A 19,395-nucleotide genomic window follows, 5' to 3' on the forward strand; every position below is an offset into this window, starting at 1 on the left:
TTTTACAGAACGCTTGGATAGACAAGGCTTTTAAACACTGAACATGAAAAGATTGTTTGTATGTAGCTTGGTAAAACTCAATTAAAAGAGAATAAAGAATTAAAAAGTACTTTGAGTTGCCTGTTTGTTTGGGAGGGAAATAACTGTAGGCTACATGCTGCCTTACCTTAGCCATGAACCAGTGGCGTAACTATCGACGGTGCAGCCCAGGGGCCTCATGTATAACGCCGTGCGTAGGATTCACATCCTACATACATTTCCCAACATTTTCCGATTCACCAAACATTGCGTACCGGCGAGGAAAGTGCGTACGGCACTTCCTACGCCGGTTTCCCTTTATAAATCACAATCGATTCGAAATGCGGTGCAGCTTTTGCGGGCTTCACGTAACGCCCATATTTGCCTATAAATAGTCAAAGAAACGCCCATTCATTCATTTTGACTGACTTTATGAAGAAGATAGCAGGAAATGACGACAGAACAGCTAAAAAAGACATCTCACACCGTGTCAGATTTTGGTTATTTTGGGGAGGTCGAGATAAATCATATTGTTTGGTGGATGCCGTTTGAACCAGAGTAGCAGCATGGAGGTCGGATCGTCACCAAAATAAATAAATAAGTGGTCCAAAAAAGGTTCATGACAAAAAAAATACACATAGCCTTCCTCAGGCAGTGTTTTTGTACCGGGGACAGGAGACACCCCCTTGATGAGAGACTGTAAGAAGTGATCGGGGAATCCCTCCGGAGTGGAGTCATGATGACTGGATCTGAATTATTTGTTTGTACATTATATATAGGCTATATACAGATGTTTGCTAATGTATCCCTCTTATATCCATCAGGAATTAATATTAAATGATGAATTAACATTACCTCAGCACTGCATAAGTGTGGTCGTCAGTCATATTGACAAAGAAGCACTATTATATTGTATATTATGCAGCGTTTAAAAGGACGGTATTTCGCTTGTCAGATTCAGATTTTGCGGGTGTGCCGCGTCTATGACGCTATCGCGTAGAGCTACGTTGATCCTTGCGTAATGCGGAAGTAGGCGTGGTTAAATCTAAACTGGGTTGGAAAAACGATAGACACGTACTATACTGTAGGGGGCATACTTGCCAACCCTCCCGATTTTCGCGGGAGACTTCCGATTACATTGCCCTCTCCCGGTTTCCTCCCGGGGTCATATTTCTCGCGCATTTCTCCCGATTTCTGACAAAATCAGATTTACATTTACTCAGGACTGTTTCCACTCGGACTTTAATACAGCCACACCATTGTTTGGTTTCCATGGTAGCACACGCAACTGAAAGTCTGAGAGGGAGAGGAAGATAGTCACAGAAAACAGAACAAGAATCGACAACTCGACCCTCTGCTCACTCCTTTCCTGTCCAGCCCACACTATGCTCCATCAAGGATGGTGCTACAGGCAGCAAGGCAGTGCACTTAGAACTACAATAAGCATGGTAATGTTAATCTAATACAGCTCTGGCGATCCACTAGCACACGTCCTCCCCCCCCCCCCCACGCGGTGGTTTTCAAATCCTCCCGATTTCTGAGGTCTCAAGGTTGGCAAGTATGGTAGGGGGGGGTGCAAAAACAATATTTGCACCGGGGCCAATCACAACCTTGTTACGCCACTGCCATTAACTATTAACATGTACAGTTTGTTGAACACTTTGACAAAGATATGAGAAAACTAAACTTACTTACGGATCATGCAGCGGATTAGGAGGTCCTTCAATCGGGTTCTTCAGAATGAGCCTTTACTTTAAAGGCTTAAACCCTTTCCTTCAGAAAGCTTGTCAATTTAAATATAAATATCAGCGTTGTTAGCTACGTTAGCTAGCTTGTTTTAGGACTGCATTAGCCCCATTTAAAGAGTTTAATTTCAGTTAAAACATTTACTTTAGTTCAGCCTTCTTTTGTCTGCTAGTTTATATTGTTAATATTAATAATAATATTGTTTTATTGTTAATGGTCACGAAACTCATTAGTTATACGATTTTCATTTCATTTCAAACCTTTATTTATACAGATAAAATCCCATTGAGATCATTGATCTCTTTTTCAAGGGAGACCTGCTCAAGTAGTTCCACATGAAACATAAAAAGAACAACAAAGGACATCATCCAGCATCATTTACATAATTATCCACATAAACAGGTACCAATAGCTTCTGATTGACTAGCATCCAACCGAGCTTTAAAAACATTTAGTGGCACCAGATTGTTCAGTTTCCATTTAATTTGCAGACTATTCCAAGACAGAGGAGCTGCGCATCTAAAAGCTGTCTTCCCTAAGACAGTCCTAGCAGTTGGCACATTTAATAAAACCACAGCATTCGATCTCAGGCAGTAGCCACTTACAATTTTCCATGAGATCAGGGAGCAGATATAAGATGGAAGTTTCCCTAACATGGCTTTGTATATAAAAATGTACCAGTTACTGAGCCTCCGTACAGTTAGTGAAAGCAAACCAGCCCTTGCATACAGGGTACAGTGAAGGGTTAATGCTTTACAGTTTGTCACAAATCTCAGTGCACTGTGATACGCAGCATCTAACTTGACCAGGCAATTGGCAGGTGCATTCATATAGACCAGATCCCCATAGTCCAGCACAGGTCAAAGGTCACAGAGCCTTTTCCTGGCCTCAACGAGAAACAGGACTTGTTTCTGAAAAAGAAACCTAGCCTAACCCTCAGTTTTTTTAAGCAGGTTATTGACATGAAGTTTAAAAGAGAGACAATCATCAAGCCAGATACCAAGGTATTTGTAACAGGCAACAACTTCAAGTTTTGTTCCTTGCGTAGTTACAATATCTAAAACAGGCTCTGGTGTCTTTTTAGCTTTAGAAAAGAGCATTACCTTGGTTTTATCCACATTTAAAAGAAGCTTTAGTTCAGAGAGCTGAGTCTGAATAGTGTTAAAAACAGCCTGTAATTTAACAACAGCCTCCTTAATGGAGGGACCTGCACAATACATCACAGTATCATCCGCATAAAAATGTAAAGTAGCTTCATCCACATTATCACCTACGCTGTTAATATATATGGAGAATAAAAGTGGTCCTAAAACAGAACCTTGTGGTACACCATTAGAAATGTTTAACCACTCAGAAGACAGTCCATCAAAGTGAACACATTGGGACCTTTCAGAGAGGTAGTTCACAAACCACCCCACTGCATGGCTGGATATACCAATACTGAGTAGCCTCTGCTTTAAGATGCGATGATCAACGGTGTCAAACGCTTTGGAAAGGTCAATAAACAGAGCTGCACAACTCTGCTTATTATCTAAAAAACTAGTAATGTCATTCACCACTTTCATTGTGGCAGTGATGGTGCTGTGTTGCTTTCTGAATCCTGACTGATGTTTAGACAGGATATCATTTATACATAAAAACTCCTTTACTTGTTCACTCACTAGGCGTTCAAGAACCTTAGCCAGAACTGACAATTTAGAGATTGGCCTATAGTTATTTAAAATAGTTGCCTCCCCTCCTTTCAGTAAAGGCAAGACATAAGCAGACTTCCATACTTTTGGAATTGTATTTGTGCTGAGGGAGAGGTTAAAAAGAGAAGTGAGAGATGGAGCAATACAATCTGCAGCTATCTTTAAAAAGAAAGGTTCTAAGTTGTCCGGGCCAGCCGGTTTCCTAGGATCTAACTTGGTTAAGGCTTCATGAACAACATTAACAGTAAAAGGGGTAAAACTGAAAGGGTTTTCCAGACCACATTGTTCAGAGTCACAGACTGTGGTGTTTACAGAAGCAGAGTTAGTCACATAATCAAACAGAGAGCCACAGGACACAAAATGCTCATTAAAGCAATTTAGCATCGTGGCCCTGTCCGATATAGAGCCAGATGATGTGGTAAGGCACGGAGGTAGCTGATTACGGATCTCACCGGTTGATATCGATTTTATTGCTTTCCAAAATTTCCTAGGATTATTTAGGTTTTCTGTGGTAACTGACAAATAGTACTTCGACTTTTGACATTTGAAGTGAAGCTATTCCTTAGCTGCCTAACACGCAGCCACTCTACCTCTGAGCCTGATTTCCTAGCCTTTGCCCAGGCCTTGTTTCTCTCATGAAGGAGACTAGACAGCTCAGCAGAAAACCAAGGATTGTCTCGTCCCTTTACTCTAAATTTACGCAGGGGTGCATGTCTATCAATGATCTCCATAAAACCAAGATAAAAATAAGACCATGCGGTTTCAACATCAGCACACAGATCGATTTTACCCCAATCAAAATCAAACAGATCATGCACAAAACCCTGCTCCACAAAATGTTTATGTCTCTCTTGATGATAATGCGAGGTTTAACCTTTTGGACCTTAGTGTCCCTAAGTGTGGCTACAACACAGTGATCGCTGTGTTGTAGCTGAATAAAGCTAACGTTTTTGTGAATGATTGACTGTTGAGTTTACTGACTTATTGGCAACACAAACAAACTGCTGAATTATTGTGCATATATTTTCACCTGAGCTCTGTAGATGGGCTTCTTTATATCCGCCTTGCCATCCAGAGCGAGTGCGAATGCTAGAGAGGAGTGACCCGCCCCGCCGGGTTACGCCGTGCCTTGCACCAACGGTCAATGAACTACACTGTAAACAAATAGTGCAGCATGCAAACTTTCATAGGATTACAACTTTACCTTTACTTCCCAACGTTTGTTTGTATGACCCAGTAATCAAAAAATGGTTGTACATTTACATCTATGGTATATTACAAGTTATCAGCAATAATTTGCAGTGCTAGTCTTATTTTTATAATACCGAATCCCCTTTTGTGTGATTTTGTTTTTATTAAGCTTTTAACAATTATTTATTTATATTTTGTTATGTATGTGCATGTAATTGATCTGAAAAATGGGTACCAGAAAACACAACCAGATTTAAAAAAGAAAAGAAAAAAGGTTTATCCAAATTCAGTAATCTATAAATCCATTATTTTTGTATCAGGATTAAGTCAAATCAAATCTCTAGTTTTCAGTCTTGCATGAAATATGGGCATCCTTATTGTGGACATTTAACACTTTTGCACAAAAGGCTTAAAATAATTCCCAGTATCTTAAGACACAGTAGCATTACACACAGTGTTCATGCATTCATCAAATAATTTATTATATTTTTACAAATAATACAGCATTTTTCTGTGAAACACACAACCGTACTTTAACAACATGTCTCCATGAACTTTGCCTTACACGATGACAACAAGCCTTCATTATAATAGTGTTTTTCAAAACCGGTTTATCATAAATCTAAATTTAAATGTCACTGTGCGTGCTGTGTGCTCTACATGTGAGACCATTAAAGAGGGTTTCATCGCTCCGATTCTATCTATCTATCTATCTACCTACAAGGCCTGGGTTAATGCTTTGATAAAGTTACATGCAGTAACAAAAATGTCCATGTGTGTTTTTCCACTTTTCTTTACAAGTTAATGTTATCCGAGTGACGAAATGTACAGAAAAATTATATGAAAAATTATATAAATAATCATATACGATATATATATATATATGAGTTTTGAATTAAAAAAACATACATACATCTCTATTAATAACCACTTAAAAATCAGTATAGCTTATTTATAATCATGTTGTTAAAGTCAGCGACATTTAGCCACGTGCCCAGAGAGATGGTGAGAGCGAGCAAACCTGCGCAGACAGTTCGGGCAGGAATATGGCTTCTCGCCTGTGTGGGTTAACATGTGAGTTTTAAGATGTCCTGACAAACGAAAGCTTTTTCCACATTCCTCACACGTGTAGGGACGCAGGTTGGTGTGACTCCTCCTATGCTTACCCAGATCGCCGGACGAGGTGAAACGATTGTGGCACTCTGGGCATTCAAAGGGCTTTTCCCCAGAGTGTATCCTCTTATGCTTGGCCAGATCACCTGACTGAGTGAAACTCTTGTCGCATTCATTGCATTTGTAGGGTTTCTCTCCAGTGTGTATGCGTTGGTGGTTACGCAGATGTGATAGGCGAATGAACCTATTGCCGCAGACTGTGCAGTGGTAAGGCCTTTCTCCGGTGTGTGTGCGCAGGTGTATTTTCAAAGCCCCGATGTCTCCAATCTTCAGCCCACAGTCACCGCACTGGTGAGCTTTCTCAATGTTGTGGATTTTGGAGTGAACCCTGAGATTTCTCTGGGTGATGAAGTCCTTCCCGCACACATTGCAGTGAAAGGGTTTCTCATCGGAGTGCGTCCTAATGTGGAGAGTCAGACTCGACTTGAATCCAAACTCTTTTCCACATTCAGAACAAGAGTATTCCTTCTTCCCCGAGTGTGTGGTTAAGTGGCACTTGAGGTGATGCGATCTTAAAAAGGCCTTCTCGCACACCTGGCATTTGTAAGGCTTCTCCCCTAAGTGTATTTTCATGTGTTGCCGCCACCCGCTGCGCTCCACAAACCTCCTGCCACAATCCTTGCAGACATACGGCCGGTCACCCGTGTGTGTGCGCATGTGATCCTCCAGGCTTTGAGGTGTGCCTATCACCTTGCCACATTCTGGACACTTCACACCAACATCCAGACAGATTGGCTTATCCTCGGCTTCTGTGTTTTGCTGCTCATGACACAAATGCGGCCCTTGACCCCAGGTAGCTTCGAAACTCTTCCCACACTTGGCGCAGCTGAGATGTCCTCCTTTGGTCGCCACGGACATGCTATGCCAGCGCTGACAGTGATTCTTTAGATTCTTCAGGTACTGGAAGCTGCGCGCACATGTCGGACAGGGGAAGAGTCTGCGAGGAGGGGCAGAAGGATGGGCTTCACGTATATGGAGCCTAAGGTGTACTTTAGATGTAAAGGTGCTGCTGCAGACGGTGCACGGGTGTTTGGGGATGAGGTTCAGTGTGCGGCTTGAGAGGCATTTCTTTAGTTTGGCAAGATACTCCTTCTGATGGACCCACTTGACATGCTTCTCCAGGAAGTCCAGGTCAGTGAAGGAGACATCGCAGTGAGGACATGGATAGAAGTCAGACGATGACTCTGGGGAGGGGAGGAAGACACACAGGAGGCAAAGTGCATTAAATAAAGTTGGTAATTATGATTTTCAAACTTCCCTATTATACAGACAAAGTGAAAAATACTTAAAAGTTATGAGCAACAAAATAAGACTATTACATTAATAATAAACAGTATGTAAATAATATTCTTCTTTAAAAAAAAAAATCTGTAATTTGGCCCGTCATATGTATTATTTTCTATTTTGAGATGTTTCTATTTTATGTTGGTTTATTTATTACTCTTTTTTCATTTTCAGATGTGCAACGCATTGTTTTAACATGCCGAGTCTGCTGAGACGATAATAATGTAGTAAGTAAATCCAGTCTTATCTTATCTAAATATATTTAAATATTGCAAATTACCAATTTACAACATGACATGAGTTACATAAGCTGCAGTGCCACAAATAGGCAAAGTACTGGCCTTATCTTATATTGCATTAATACTTATACATTTTAAAAATATTTGATAACCTGCTGTTGTATTAGTGCAATGAAGAAACACACTTTTTAATATAAAAGAAACACGTCAATAATATCCATGGATTGCCTGTTTTTTATAAACTACAGATATCCTACCTTTGCAGTCCTTCTCTCCTTCTCCATAATCTCCCTTGATGTGTATTGTTGCCTCCCCCCCTCTCTGCTGCTCAATGTGTGTCTCCTCTTTTATCCCTGACTCTGGTTCCTCTTTGACAACAGCCTCAGTGAGATCTGGATGATGCTCAGAGTCACACTCTTCCTTTATGTGTTGCTGAACATCTGGCCTGCATGCCTCAGTCCCATCCTTAGTGTCTGAGCAGCATGATGAGGGTCCATTATGCTCCTCACTGATCTCCAGTGAGAGTGGTTCCTCCTTGATTTGGATGATCAGACCCGCTCCATTAGTAAGGGAAACTTCCTCCTCTGGTTCACATTCAGTCTTAACTACCAGCACATCATGTTGTTTTTTTCCTCTCTTTGCTTTGTTTTGCAAAGACTTCTTCTTGGTGGATTTCATCATCATATGGTCACCATTAGGGTGTCGTCACTTAATGTGCTGCGAACAAGAGGGACACATTGCTGAGGTTAATTTATAGTACAGAAAAGGCAGTAACATACAATACATTTGCATAAATACACGACAACAGTCTTCATCTTCTCCATATGTATGTTATCTACGAGTTAGCATCATAGCTAAGCATCACTAACGCCTGCATTAGCCTAGCAGCGGGGCTAGCACTGTGGGTCATTTACCGTGAACACCGTTTTCTTGCAGCGAGGCAACTGTCAATGTTATTACGGACGATCAGCTGTAAAGAAAATACTGACTGTTGATAGTTTCGTCATTCAGTCAAAGCTGCTTTTCAATACCTAAGCAGGTTAACGTTTAATACATGATTAGAATATAACACAGGAAGAGCAGCACACTTCCTCTTGCTCCGGCCAATCAGCGCAGGTCACTGATGTCCAAGTGTTAAATCACAGGATTAAAGCAACAGAATCACAAATACAACCACTTACTGCTACTGCATTTTATTAAATACATAACTAAACATTAACATGGGTTTAGTATAATTGTAATATGGATGTTATAAAGGTGTAATAATAGTGTAATTTGGGTGTAATCTTAGTGCTGTATTAATGGTGTAATAACGGTTTAACATGGGTGTAATATTGGTGTTAGTAGATGTGTGTAGTGTGGGTGTGATAATGGTGTATTAACAGTGTTGTATGGCTGCAATAGTGTTGTTTAACCCTTCTATTGTCGAGACGTGTCGAGTTGTTCTGTGTGTGTGTGTGTGTGTGTGTGTGTGTGTGTGTGTGTGTGTGTGTGTGTGTGTGTGTGTGTGCGGTGTGAATCACATGGGGGGATTTGGCACATAAGGGGGGGGGGGGTGTAACTTTATAACAGGGGGAACACATTTAGAGTATGTGTGTATGTATGTATGTGTGTATGTGTGTGTGTGTGTGTGTGTGTGTGTTTTTATTTGATCCGGATGGTTACTAATTCCTTTTCTTTATGGCGGTCATTTTAGACCGGGAATAAATAATTAAAAAGTTGACTAAATCATCAAAAATGCAATGAAAGTGGTGATCAGCAATTGTATATGTTCAAATGTCTAATGTGAAGGATATCATAAAGCCTTAATGAAATAGTGTAAAACAAAAAAGTTATGATTGATAGTAAATCGGTCAGATTTGACCCGAAGACAACAGGAGGGTTAACAGTGTAATATTGGTGAGATATGGGTTTAATAATGTATAAAACGTGTACCCTACATGGAGATAGTATTTCTGAGTGTAAAATGAAAAACAAAGGAACATAATTCTAAACATTTTTAGAATAGATACATTAGAAAAATCACAATTAAGTATTGTTTCTAATTATTTTGTAAGGAGTTGTTAAGGGTTAATAGGCATTTGTAATTAGTTTTCCCTCCTGTAAAAAAAAAAACCCACCGAGTCATGTTTCACAGACTTTATTCAAGCCGACTCAGGACAGAGAATCTTGACGCAATATTCTGTACAGCACTGTTCCCTTTTTTGAAAACAAAAAACAAACAACAAAATGTATGTACAAAATATGTTAAAAAAATAACACAGACAAAGATACAAGACAAAAAAAAAACAGTATTAATGCTTAATCGTGGAGGGCTGTTATAAATAGGGACAGTATGTATTTGAAGCATTTGCTGTGAGCATACAGTTCATGATTTTGTTCAGTCGATAACAAGCCAGTAGCATCATTCTTAGTTCATTCATGACTCGTGTGCCATCTGAGGCTGGACGACATCTTAGTGTTTCTCGTGAATAATGGGGCTCATTGCCTCCATGCAGTGCAAAAAGGAAACCAGAGAGGAAACACAAAAAACAAAACTAACCTTGACACCAACCAGTGAACAAGTAATTCAGTCTCATCACAAATAAAAAAGCTTTCACGTCTTCCAAAAATCTCTCACCAGGAGAATTCTTTCCGTTGCGTTCATTTCGATAAAGTTTTTCCATACCTTTTCTTTTTTATACATCCAATTTGTTTTCTTTTTTTAAATCAAATTGATTGGTTATTACAATCATTTAAGCAGACAAGGTGCCTGAAAAAAGCAGTCCAGCAAAACGAGCCAAACACCAACATACATTTCATGTCAACAAAATGTAACCAAACGTTTCCAAAGGATACATACTTTCTTCTTTTCATGGACGAATTATGTTGGGTTTCTCAATTACACTAATAGGAAAACATCATCCTTCATTATTTTTTCAAGTCATGAAACAAAATGTGTTATTAAGTGTAAGCCGTTCGACTCACAGACAAGGCAATAAGTGAAGGCAGATGAGAAGAAACACAAATTAAAGTGTAACAGGTGACTGAATATGCGGGAAAACGTACTCAGGATTCTGTGTAACATTAACACGTAGCCTGGAAGCCTGCCATATACTGAGCTACAGCGATAAATCACTCATATCGACTGTGATATAAAAAACATCTCACAAGCGACAATCACAATCTTGCACATTACGCCTAACCAAAGTATTTTGTTCTCAACGGCAATTTTGATTGTCACTTTCTGGGGTATAAAGCACATGTTGGTTCCAAAGAGAGTATTTTTAACACCTCTCTTTGTCAGTGAGAAGAGTTTTGTCCTCAGTCCGGCTTCAGTCTGTGGATGAGACTGAGTGTGCTCACACCTCATAGACAGGATGTGTTGTTGAAGCATGAAGCGGTTGTAGTGCACTGGAGAGACAGCTGGCATGGTCATGTGAAGCACTGCAATACATAATACAAATAAAAGACACTTAATAATTCATTTTACAGTGTATGTACAACTCTGTTCAAAATGCTCTCGTGAAGCGACATAACTCTTGGACTTTCAAACTAATGCATTTCATCCCCTCTCTTTTACACCTTTATCTTATATTGTTGCTTCCCTACATAGCCATAGTGGTGAGGTGTTGATGCCCGAGCAGACCTTTGCGCCCCCCTCCCCCCAGGTGACCCCCTCCGTTGCCATGGCCACAGTATTCTTGCAGGTTCTGACGCAGAGTAACCAGTGCAGAGCCCAGGCAGGCCCGATTGGGAGCCAGGACCCCCCCGGGCAGCTGGAAGAGGACGGTGGCCACCCCGGCCATGCCGTCGTCCGTGGGCTCCAGGGTGATGGGCCCGACCTTAAAGGTGGAGTAAGAAAAGCCCATGAGCTGAGAGAGGAAGGGGTCGGAGCGGCAAAAGTTCTGGTAGCCGCTGTACGTGGATGGGTGGTGATGTTGTGAGGCGGGCGTGCCAGACGTGGTGCTGGCATAGTGGTGGGTGTTCAGGTAGTGAAGCGGAAGGTGCTGCCCACCGTTGCCCCCTCCACCCAGGGTGAGATGATGATGGTGGTGGGCCGTGGGTCCAGAGCCCGGGTCGTGTTTGTAGGAGACACCCCCCGCCCGGCCCCTCTGACCCACCACCACGCCTCCTAGCTTGCTTGTGCGGGCGTGAGCGAGCGACACAGTGCTGCCCCCCCCGCCCGCAGACGGCAGGTAGATGAGCTGAGGCTCCTCCGGCTCCAGGTAAATGGTGAGTTTAGCGAAGGGCCTCGACGCCATCTTGGTCATCTCCTGGATGTGTCGGCGCTGCTCCCGCCGGAAGTCCAGGAACTGCTTCACCTTCCACAGGAGGACGCAGACGGACAGGAAGAGGAAGAAGCAGGAGAAGAAAACAGAGAAGAAGACAAACAGGTCGATGTGGGCTTGGTCCTGTCGCAGAAACAGCAGACCCTGCGACTCCTCCTGCCGTTGGTCAGTTCCCAGCCCTCTCAGAGCGATGTAGAAGCGGCTGGACTTCAGGGAGTGCACCTCGTGAGGGAAGGTGATGACCACGCGATCTCGAACACCACGGACTATCAGCACCGTCTGAGGTTTCCACACCGTGATGTAGCTGATGAGTCCTTCAGCGCGCTCCTCTGTCATCTCTTTCTCCGCCCCTGGGGGTTTTGCTTGCAACTGAAGTGGATTGTGGGAGAGCAAGGGACCCAAGAGACTGGACGAGGCATTGGCAAACACCTTTATGGGGGACGGAGGTGAATCCTTATCTACGCCAGTCGCTGTGCCTCGAGTTGCTGGATCCTCCTCGATCTTGATGGTGTGAATCCCTGAGGATCTGTCTACGTCCACGATGAAGATGTCCGGAGAGTTGGACACGTACACCTCCACCTCCCCAAAGGTAACATCGATGGTAACCCGGATGTCCACATTGGTGAACTTTGGCTGCGCAGAGAAGAAGACGGTCCGGCCTCTGGGCAGGTTGCGGATGGTGGGGTCATGGAAGCAGTTGGTCTGGGACGTGGGGTCGAAGCAGCACTCTGTGTCCACGTTGAACTGACGGTAGCACTGACGCCCGTTCACTGGGGTGCCGTTGAAGGAGTCTTTGCACTTGGCACACTGAATAAAAGAGCACAACAAATGTTTTGCCTTTAACAATGCAGAGACAGAAAGTCAAAGACGATATTGTGACCATGGTCAACTTCTGTGTGAATAATACATTGTCCAAAAGTCAGTGAGTGCCTTAAGTGCATACCTGTTGCTTGTAGCAGTCTTTGCGGTCACTCTGAGCGTTGTTGAGGCAGGAGGGGGTCTCGGTGTTGTTTTGGCAGGGGCATCCTGTACCATCGTGTTCATTACACGTGTCTGCATGGCCGTTGCACTGACACCTGCAATGCACAGGAGAACATTCACACTTAAAGGAGAGAAAACTAAAGGGGAGAAGAGAGTTTTAGTAAGAGTGCTGCTTCTTCAGGCATTTTTGTGGATTATCTTTTTGCAACATTTTGACATTGTATTTATCTGACCAATAGGCATGGAGAGATTTCCATCTCATTAGTAGCATGTATTTGTTGCTGTAAGACCACATAGATAAAAAGGTAACATTATAATTTAGTAGTAGCACATTCAGTATGCACAGCACAGTTATATCACAGAGGTATAACGGTGAAGGTGGACGGTGCCAAAACATTGAGTATATAGTCTTTTTTATTCCAATCTAAATACCTAATATTAATGTGTACGTCCGACATATTCATGGGTACCAGATGCAACATGTTCATGGATGGGGGTGCAGGATGAAAAATGTGTCACTAAACAAGAAATAAGCTTCACATGTCAGACACTGGCTCGCACAGAGTACAAGATATTAGTGAAAATGCTCTCAAATCAGTCGTCTGTTTCTTTGTTACAGGAGACTGGGGTTCGATTCCCAGTCGGGAGGTGTGGCAAGTCCAGTGAGGGCCCTTGGGGAAGACCCTTAATGCGAGAGTCAGACTGGCTCGGACGTCAACCGGGTCAACGAGGTCCTCGTCAGGTGTTGGGGAACCAGGGAGACCTGATGAGGAATGGCTGCTGGAACAAGACACGGCTGACCGAGGCTGGAGAAAATGGAACTCCTGGACTTCTACTACACAAGTAACCCAAGGGTAAGGTTACATGAAGAGGATGTGGGACTGATGGATACTTCAAAACCCAACATCTAGGCGAAATAGTAAACAACATTTAGCTCAGTGTCCCAATATCTGCAGTTGCAAACAAAACAAAAAGACCATAGGAACCAAAACAAGTGTATTACTTTAATAATGAATATTGTGATGTATCTATTTTTAAGATAAGATATTAAATGCATGTTATATATTGGATTAATTGTTATCATCCTTTACACATTCTGTATGTTCTTCTATTTTCATGCTCAGTTGCATCGCTGGTGCTGGAAGTCTAAGGTCAGTGTCTTCACAGTTGCTCAACCTGATGTTGGCCTCGGGGCTTTTCTGCCTCTTTCCCTCCGAAACAGAAAGGGAGGCAAACATGTCAGAATATTAATGTGTGCATAAGCTTCTTATCTTTGTATTGACAGTTGTGGAAAAAGTACTCAGATCTTAAATTGTGTCTAGCAATAGTCAATTGTAGAAAAACTACGTTTCAAAGTCCTGCATTTAACAGTACACATTACAAACATAATACACTATCAAAAGTAATATCACTTGTTATGAGCTATCTCCCATTTCAGAATCAGATACTTTAAAAACAAAAGACATACAAAAAGGTGGAACTAATAATACGTACTTAATGTACAGTATGTTAATGTGTATTTACTGTTGATGTATGATTTGCTAATGTACAGTTAGTAGTGACTAGAACTGTCAAATACATGTAACGGAGTAAACAGCTCAAAATAGGCTTCTAAAATGTAGGGCAGTTGAAGTCAAAATGTTAAACCGTAACATGGAAGTAGTAGTAACTCACACTAATTGAGTAAATGTACTTCAAAAACATTTCACCGCTTAATACTGAAAAATCGAGCAAGGTGTTTTCACTCCTGGAGACATGTTTCTCTCTTCTTCACATCCAGTCTGTTTCCAGTGTTAGGAGCATATGTGCAGTCTATAGGAACACGACTGAAGCTAACCACGTGTAAGTGTTTTCTAAAGGGGTTTTTGGATTAGGGAACTGAATGATAAAGATATGTTTGCTAGCCAAATTGAGGGCTTACCAGAAACAACGTGTTGACGGCATCCGGAGTTGGATGCCAGTGGTCCAGTCTGGTTGAATCCAACCATTTATTCCGCGATAAAACTCCGTTGGGATCGAATCAAATTGCAGTCCGGGGTTTCTCTGACGTCGGCTGTCGCGGCCAGCAGAGCAACACATCCCGGGGAATGTTTTACGAGCCTCTATCGATCATAGTCTCCGAACAATGGGAGACCGAGCCTTCTACTCATTCGCCCCGCGCCTCTGGTCAGCTGAGATCTGCCCCTTCCACCGAGGCCTTAAGACCCTCTTCTTTCGGCAGGCCTTCCAATAAACTTTGAGCATGGTACACCTGGAGTACTGCCATTTTTATCGCTATCTCCGACTTTTATTTAATTTAATTTATTATTCTTTTATTTTTAAATTATTATTATTATTTTTTTATCTCTCAAATTCCATCAGTGTCCTTTGTTGTGAAGCGCTTCCAGATTTGTCTTGGCAGATGAGAAGCGCTATATAAAATTAAATGTATTAATATATCAATGAAATGTATCATAGTGAGCTTTTCCTTGGATCATCTGGGACACAAACATGGGGCGCTAGGAAACAGTGACGTCCCGCGGCCGCCATGAATAAAGGTTTGGTAATGTTGATCACATTTCTGTTCTTTTAGGTCAACTGGTTTGTTTTGTCACCCTACTTGGGCTTACCTCACTTACCTACTTGGCGTGTGTGTGCGAGCAGCAAGTTCAATACGTTCAACAACATCTATTAGCCTGTTGGTCCAAGAAAGAAAATAACCCTGTAAAATGCCACAATCCTGTAATAAATTAAAAAAAACCTGGAACAGCGACGTTAACCCGCTTGTGCACAAACAGTTCCGTTGCCGAGTAGCGTTAACTCAGACATCCCGAGGTCATCCCGAGGTCAAGGCAAGAGAAGTGAGCAGTAGATATGACTCACTTTTCACACTTCCCCTGAAGCAGGAAGAAACCACTGAGGCAGCTCTCACACTTGTCCCCCACGCTGTTGTTCTGGCAAGTCACACACACGGCATTCTCCTCCGTGGGACCCTCCGACACCTCGTTCTGAATCTGATAAAGACACAAAGAGGTTATGGGCAAGAGAACAAAGACTGTGGGCGCTTTCTGGTGGACTTGTTTTTACATATAGTCATGAGAACGGCAGACACTTACGCTGCTGGTGTCAAGAGGGAACAGCCGCGGGTTCTCCAGGGCCTTCTTATGTTCGTCTCCGGTTAAACACACATCACTGTTTCCCCGGCAGAACTCCCGACACGGACGACAAGTGCCGCCCCCCTTGGCAGAGCCCACAAACAGAGGCTTACACTTCTCACAGTGCTTACCCTGGAAATGCAAGAGAGACATTTGCATCACCAGTTTGGACATGTTTCCATAACTCTGTTCACAGTGCATGTCGTCGGCTATAAGCCCTTACTATGGTGTTGTTGTGGCACTCGAGGCAAACATCCGGTTTGCTGACTCCGGCGCAGTTGCTGTGTTTGTTGCAACTGCACTGAGAGGAGCAGTTATCTCCCACGAACCCGAAGTGACACTGGCAAATTCCAGGGGAAGTGCACGTCCCGTTCACGCAGCCCTGTGCACACACCGGCTCACACTGACCAGAAACACTGCGCAGAGGGAAGACGGAGAGAAAAGATTTTGTTACTATGCAATGCAAGACAGTATTTTCCTTAAAGGTCCCCTATTATACTGTTTTCCATCAACATATTACAGCTCTCAGATATATCCAGAACATGTCTCTGAAGTGTTTGGCCCAAACACCAAACAGATCATGGCAGGATTACCCATAATCCCCTCTGTTTCAGTCCTGTTTCAAAAGTGCTGATTCTCTGTCTGTTACTTCAGATGAAAATAAGGAGCCCCTCCCCACGCCCCTCTGAGAGACATTTGGTTACAAAGAACTCAATGGTGCTCTAGAGGAGATTCAGGTGATAAGGGGGGGGGGGGGGGGGGGTTACCTTGGTTGCTGATTGGCTAATGGTTACACAAGACAACACATCGTTATGACATCATCAAGTGGCCAAAATCTGATCAGCTCATTTTCAGACAGGTTTTTATAGAAATGGATCAAAAAGAGAGAGAATCTTTGTTCCTGAGACTTTCAGAGTCTCTTTCCACAGAGGGGACACATGTTGATGTAGAAGAGACATGGAGAAGAGGGGACACATGTTGATGTAGAAGAGACATGAAGAAGAGGGGACACATGTTGATGTAGAAGAGACATGAAGAAGAGGGGACACATGTTGATGTAGAAGAGACATGGAGAAGAGGGGACACATGTTGATGTAGAAGAGACATGGAGAAGAGGGGACACATGTTGATGTAGAAGAGACATGAAGAAGAGGGGACACATGTTGATGTAGAAGAGACATGAAGAAGAGGGGACATCATGTTGATGTAGAAGAGACATGGAGAAGAGGGGACACATGTTGATGTAGAAGAGACATGAAGAAGAGAGGACACATGTTGATGTAGAAGAGACATGGAGAAGAGGGGACACATGTTGATGTAGAGGAGACATGGAGAAGAGGGGACACATGTTGATGTAGAAGAGACATGAAGAAGAGGGGACACATGTTGATGTAGAAGAGACATGAAGAAGAGGGGACACATGTTGATGTAGAAGAGACATGGAGAAGAGGGGACACATGTTGATGTAGAAGAGACATGAAGAAGAGGGGACACATGTTGATGTAGAAGAGACATGGAGAAGAGGGGACACATGTTGATGTAGAGGAGACATGGAGAAGAGGGGACACATGTTGATGTAGAAGAGACATGAAGAAGAGGGGACACATGTTGATGTAGAAGAGACATGAAGAAGAGGGGACACATGTTGATGTAGAAGAGACATGAAGAAGAGGGGACACATGTTGGTGTAGAAGAGACATGAAGAAGAGGGGACACATGTTGATGTAGAAGAGACATGAAGAAGAGGGGACACATGTTGATGTAGAAGAGACATGAAGAAGAGGGGACAAATGTTGATGTAGAAGAGACATGAAGAAGAGGGGACACATGTTGATGTAGAAGAGACATGAAGAAGAGGGGACACATGTTGATGTAGAAGAGACATGAAGAAGAGGGGACACATGTTGATGTAGAAGAGACATGGAGAAGAGGGGACACATGTTGATGTAGAAGAGACATGAAGAAGAGGGGACACATGTTGATGTAGAAGAGACATGGAGAAGAGGGGACACATGTTGATGTAGAAGAGACATGAAGAAGAGGGGACACATGTTGATGTAGAAGAGACATGAAGAAGAGGGGACACATGTTGATGTAGAAGAGACATGAAGAAGAGGGGACACATGTTGATGTAGAAGAGACATGAAGAAGAGGGGACACATGTTGATGTAGAAGAGACATGAAGAAGAGGGGACACATGTTGATGTAGAAGAGACATGAAGAAGAGGGGACACATGTTGATGTAGAAGAGACATGAAGAAGAGGGGACACATGTTGATGTAGAAGAGACATGAAGAAGAGGGGACAAATGTTGATGTAGAAGATACATGAAGAAGAGGGGACACATGTTGATGCAGAAGAGACATGAAGAAGAGGGGACACATGTTGATGTAGAAGAGACATGGAGAAGAGGGGACACATGTTGATGTAGAAGAGACATGAAGAAGAGAGGACACATGTTGATGTAGAAGAGACATGGAGAAGAGGGGACACATGTTGATGTAGAAGAGACATGAAGAAGAGGGGACACATGTTGATGTAGAAGAGACACGAAGAAGAGGGGACACATGTTGATGTAGAAGAGACATGAAGAAGAGGGGACACATGTTGATGTAGAAGAGACATGAAGAAGAGGGGACACATGTTGATGTAGAAGAGACATGAAGAAGAGGGGACACATGTTGATGTAGAGGAGACATGAAGAAGAGGGGACACATGTTGATGTAGAGGAGACATGAAGAAGAGGGGACACATCTTGATGTAGAAGAGACATGAAGAAGAGGGGACACATGTTGATGTAGAAGAGACATGGAGAAGAGGGGACACATGTTGATGTAGAAGAGACATGAAGAAGAGGGGACACATGTTGATGTAGAAGAGACATGAGGAAGAGGGGACACATGTTGATGTAGAAGAGACATGAAGAAGAGGGGACACATGTTGGTGTAGAAGAGACATGAAGAAGAGGGGACACATGTTGATGTAGAAGAGACATGGAGAAGAGGGGACACATGTTGATGTAGAAGAGACATGAAGAAGAGGGGACACATGTTGATGTAGAAGAGACATGAAGAAGAGGGGACACATGTTGATGTAGAAGAGACATGAAGAAGAGGGGACACATGCTGATGTAGAAGAGACATGAAGAAGAGGGGACACATGTTGATGTAGAAGAGACATGAAGAAGAGAGGACACATGCTGATGAAGAAGAGACATGAAGAAGAGAGGACACATGTTGATGCAGAAGAGACATGAAGCAGAGGGGACACATGTTGATGCAGAAGAGACATGAAGAAGAGAGGACACATGTTGATGCAGAAGAGACATGAAGAAGAGGGGACACATGTTGATGCAGAAGAGACATGAAGCAGAGGGGACACATGCTGATGAAGAAGAGACATGAAGAAGAGGATTTGCACAATAGGGGACCTTTAGCTACACAGTACTCCTGCATTCAGTGCTCGAGTCATCCATGCCGAGTCCAGATCTCACCTGCTGAGGATGTAGCCCTGCTTGCAGGTGCAGTGGTAGCCCTGCGGCTGGTCGTGGCAGTCCTGGGTGCTGTTACAGTCGTGATGGCCATTGGCACACTCATCCTCCTCTGGACAGTGGAGGAAGGACCAGCTGCTGTTCCTCAGGGGGCAAACACCCTCACTCACACCTGGG

The 19,395-nt window shown here is 43.0% G+C and overlaps 2 protein-coding genes across 2 annotated transcripts in view; both read right to left on the minus strand.

Moving 5' to 3' along the window:
• Positions 1-5,107: 5,107 nt before the first annotated feature.
• On the minus strand, positions 5,108-8,449 carry LOC117461566 (zinc finger protein 436). The gene is made up of 3 exons (XM_034103494.1): positions 8,257-8,449; positions 7,600-8,059; positions 5,108-7,003 (listed from the first exon to the last, which is right to left on the minus strand). Exons 2-3 carry the CDS (start codon positions 8,024-8,026, stop codon positions 5,619-5,621), a joined length of 1,812 nt encoding a protein of 603 aa, XP_033959385.1. The 5' UTR covers positions 8,027-8,059; positions 8,257-8,449; the 3' UTR covers positions 5,108-5,618.
• Positions 8,450-9,466: 1,017 nt separating this feature from the next.
• Positions 9,467-19,395, minus strand: part of megf8 (multiple EGF-like-domains 8) — a 41,504-nt gene continuing 31,575 nt past the window's right edge. The window contains exons 39-44 of the mRNA XM_034101627.1: positions 19,222-19,390; positions 15,952-16,144; positions 15,690-15,860; positions 15,457-15,587; positions 12,557-12,689; positions 9,467-12,420 (exon numbers count right to left, since the gene is read on the minus strand). Of these exons, the coding sequence (XP_033957518.1) occupies positions 10,930-12,420; positions 12,557-12,689; positions 15,457-15,587; positions 15,690-15,860; positions 15,952-16,144; positions 19,222-19,390 (2,288 nt within the window). The 3' untranslated portion in view covers positions 9,467-10,929. The remainder of the gene's footprint in view (positions 12,421-12,556; positions 12,690-15,456; positions 15,588-15,689; positions 15,861-15,951; positions 16,145-19,221; positions 19,391-19,395) is intronic.

The sequence above is a fragment of the Pseudochaenichthys georgianus genome, chromosome 16, assembly GCF_902827115.2.
Source record: "Pseudochaenichthys georgianus chromosome 16, fPseGeo1.2, whole genome shotgun sequence".
NCBI classification, from domain to species: domain Eukaryota; kingdom Metazoa; phylum Chordata; class Actinopteri; order Perciformes; family Channichthyidae; genus Pseudochaenichthys; species Pseudochaenichthys georgianus.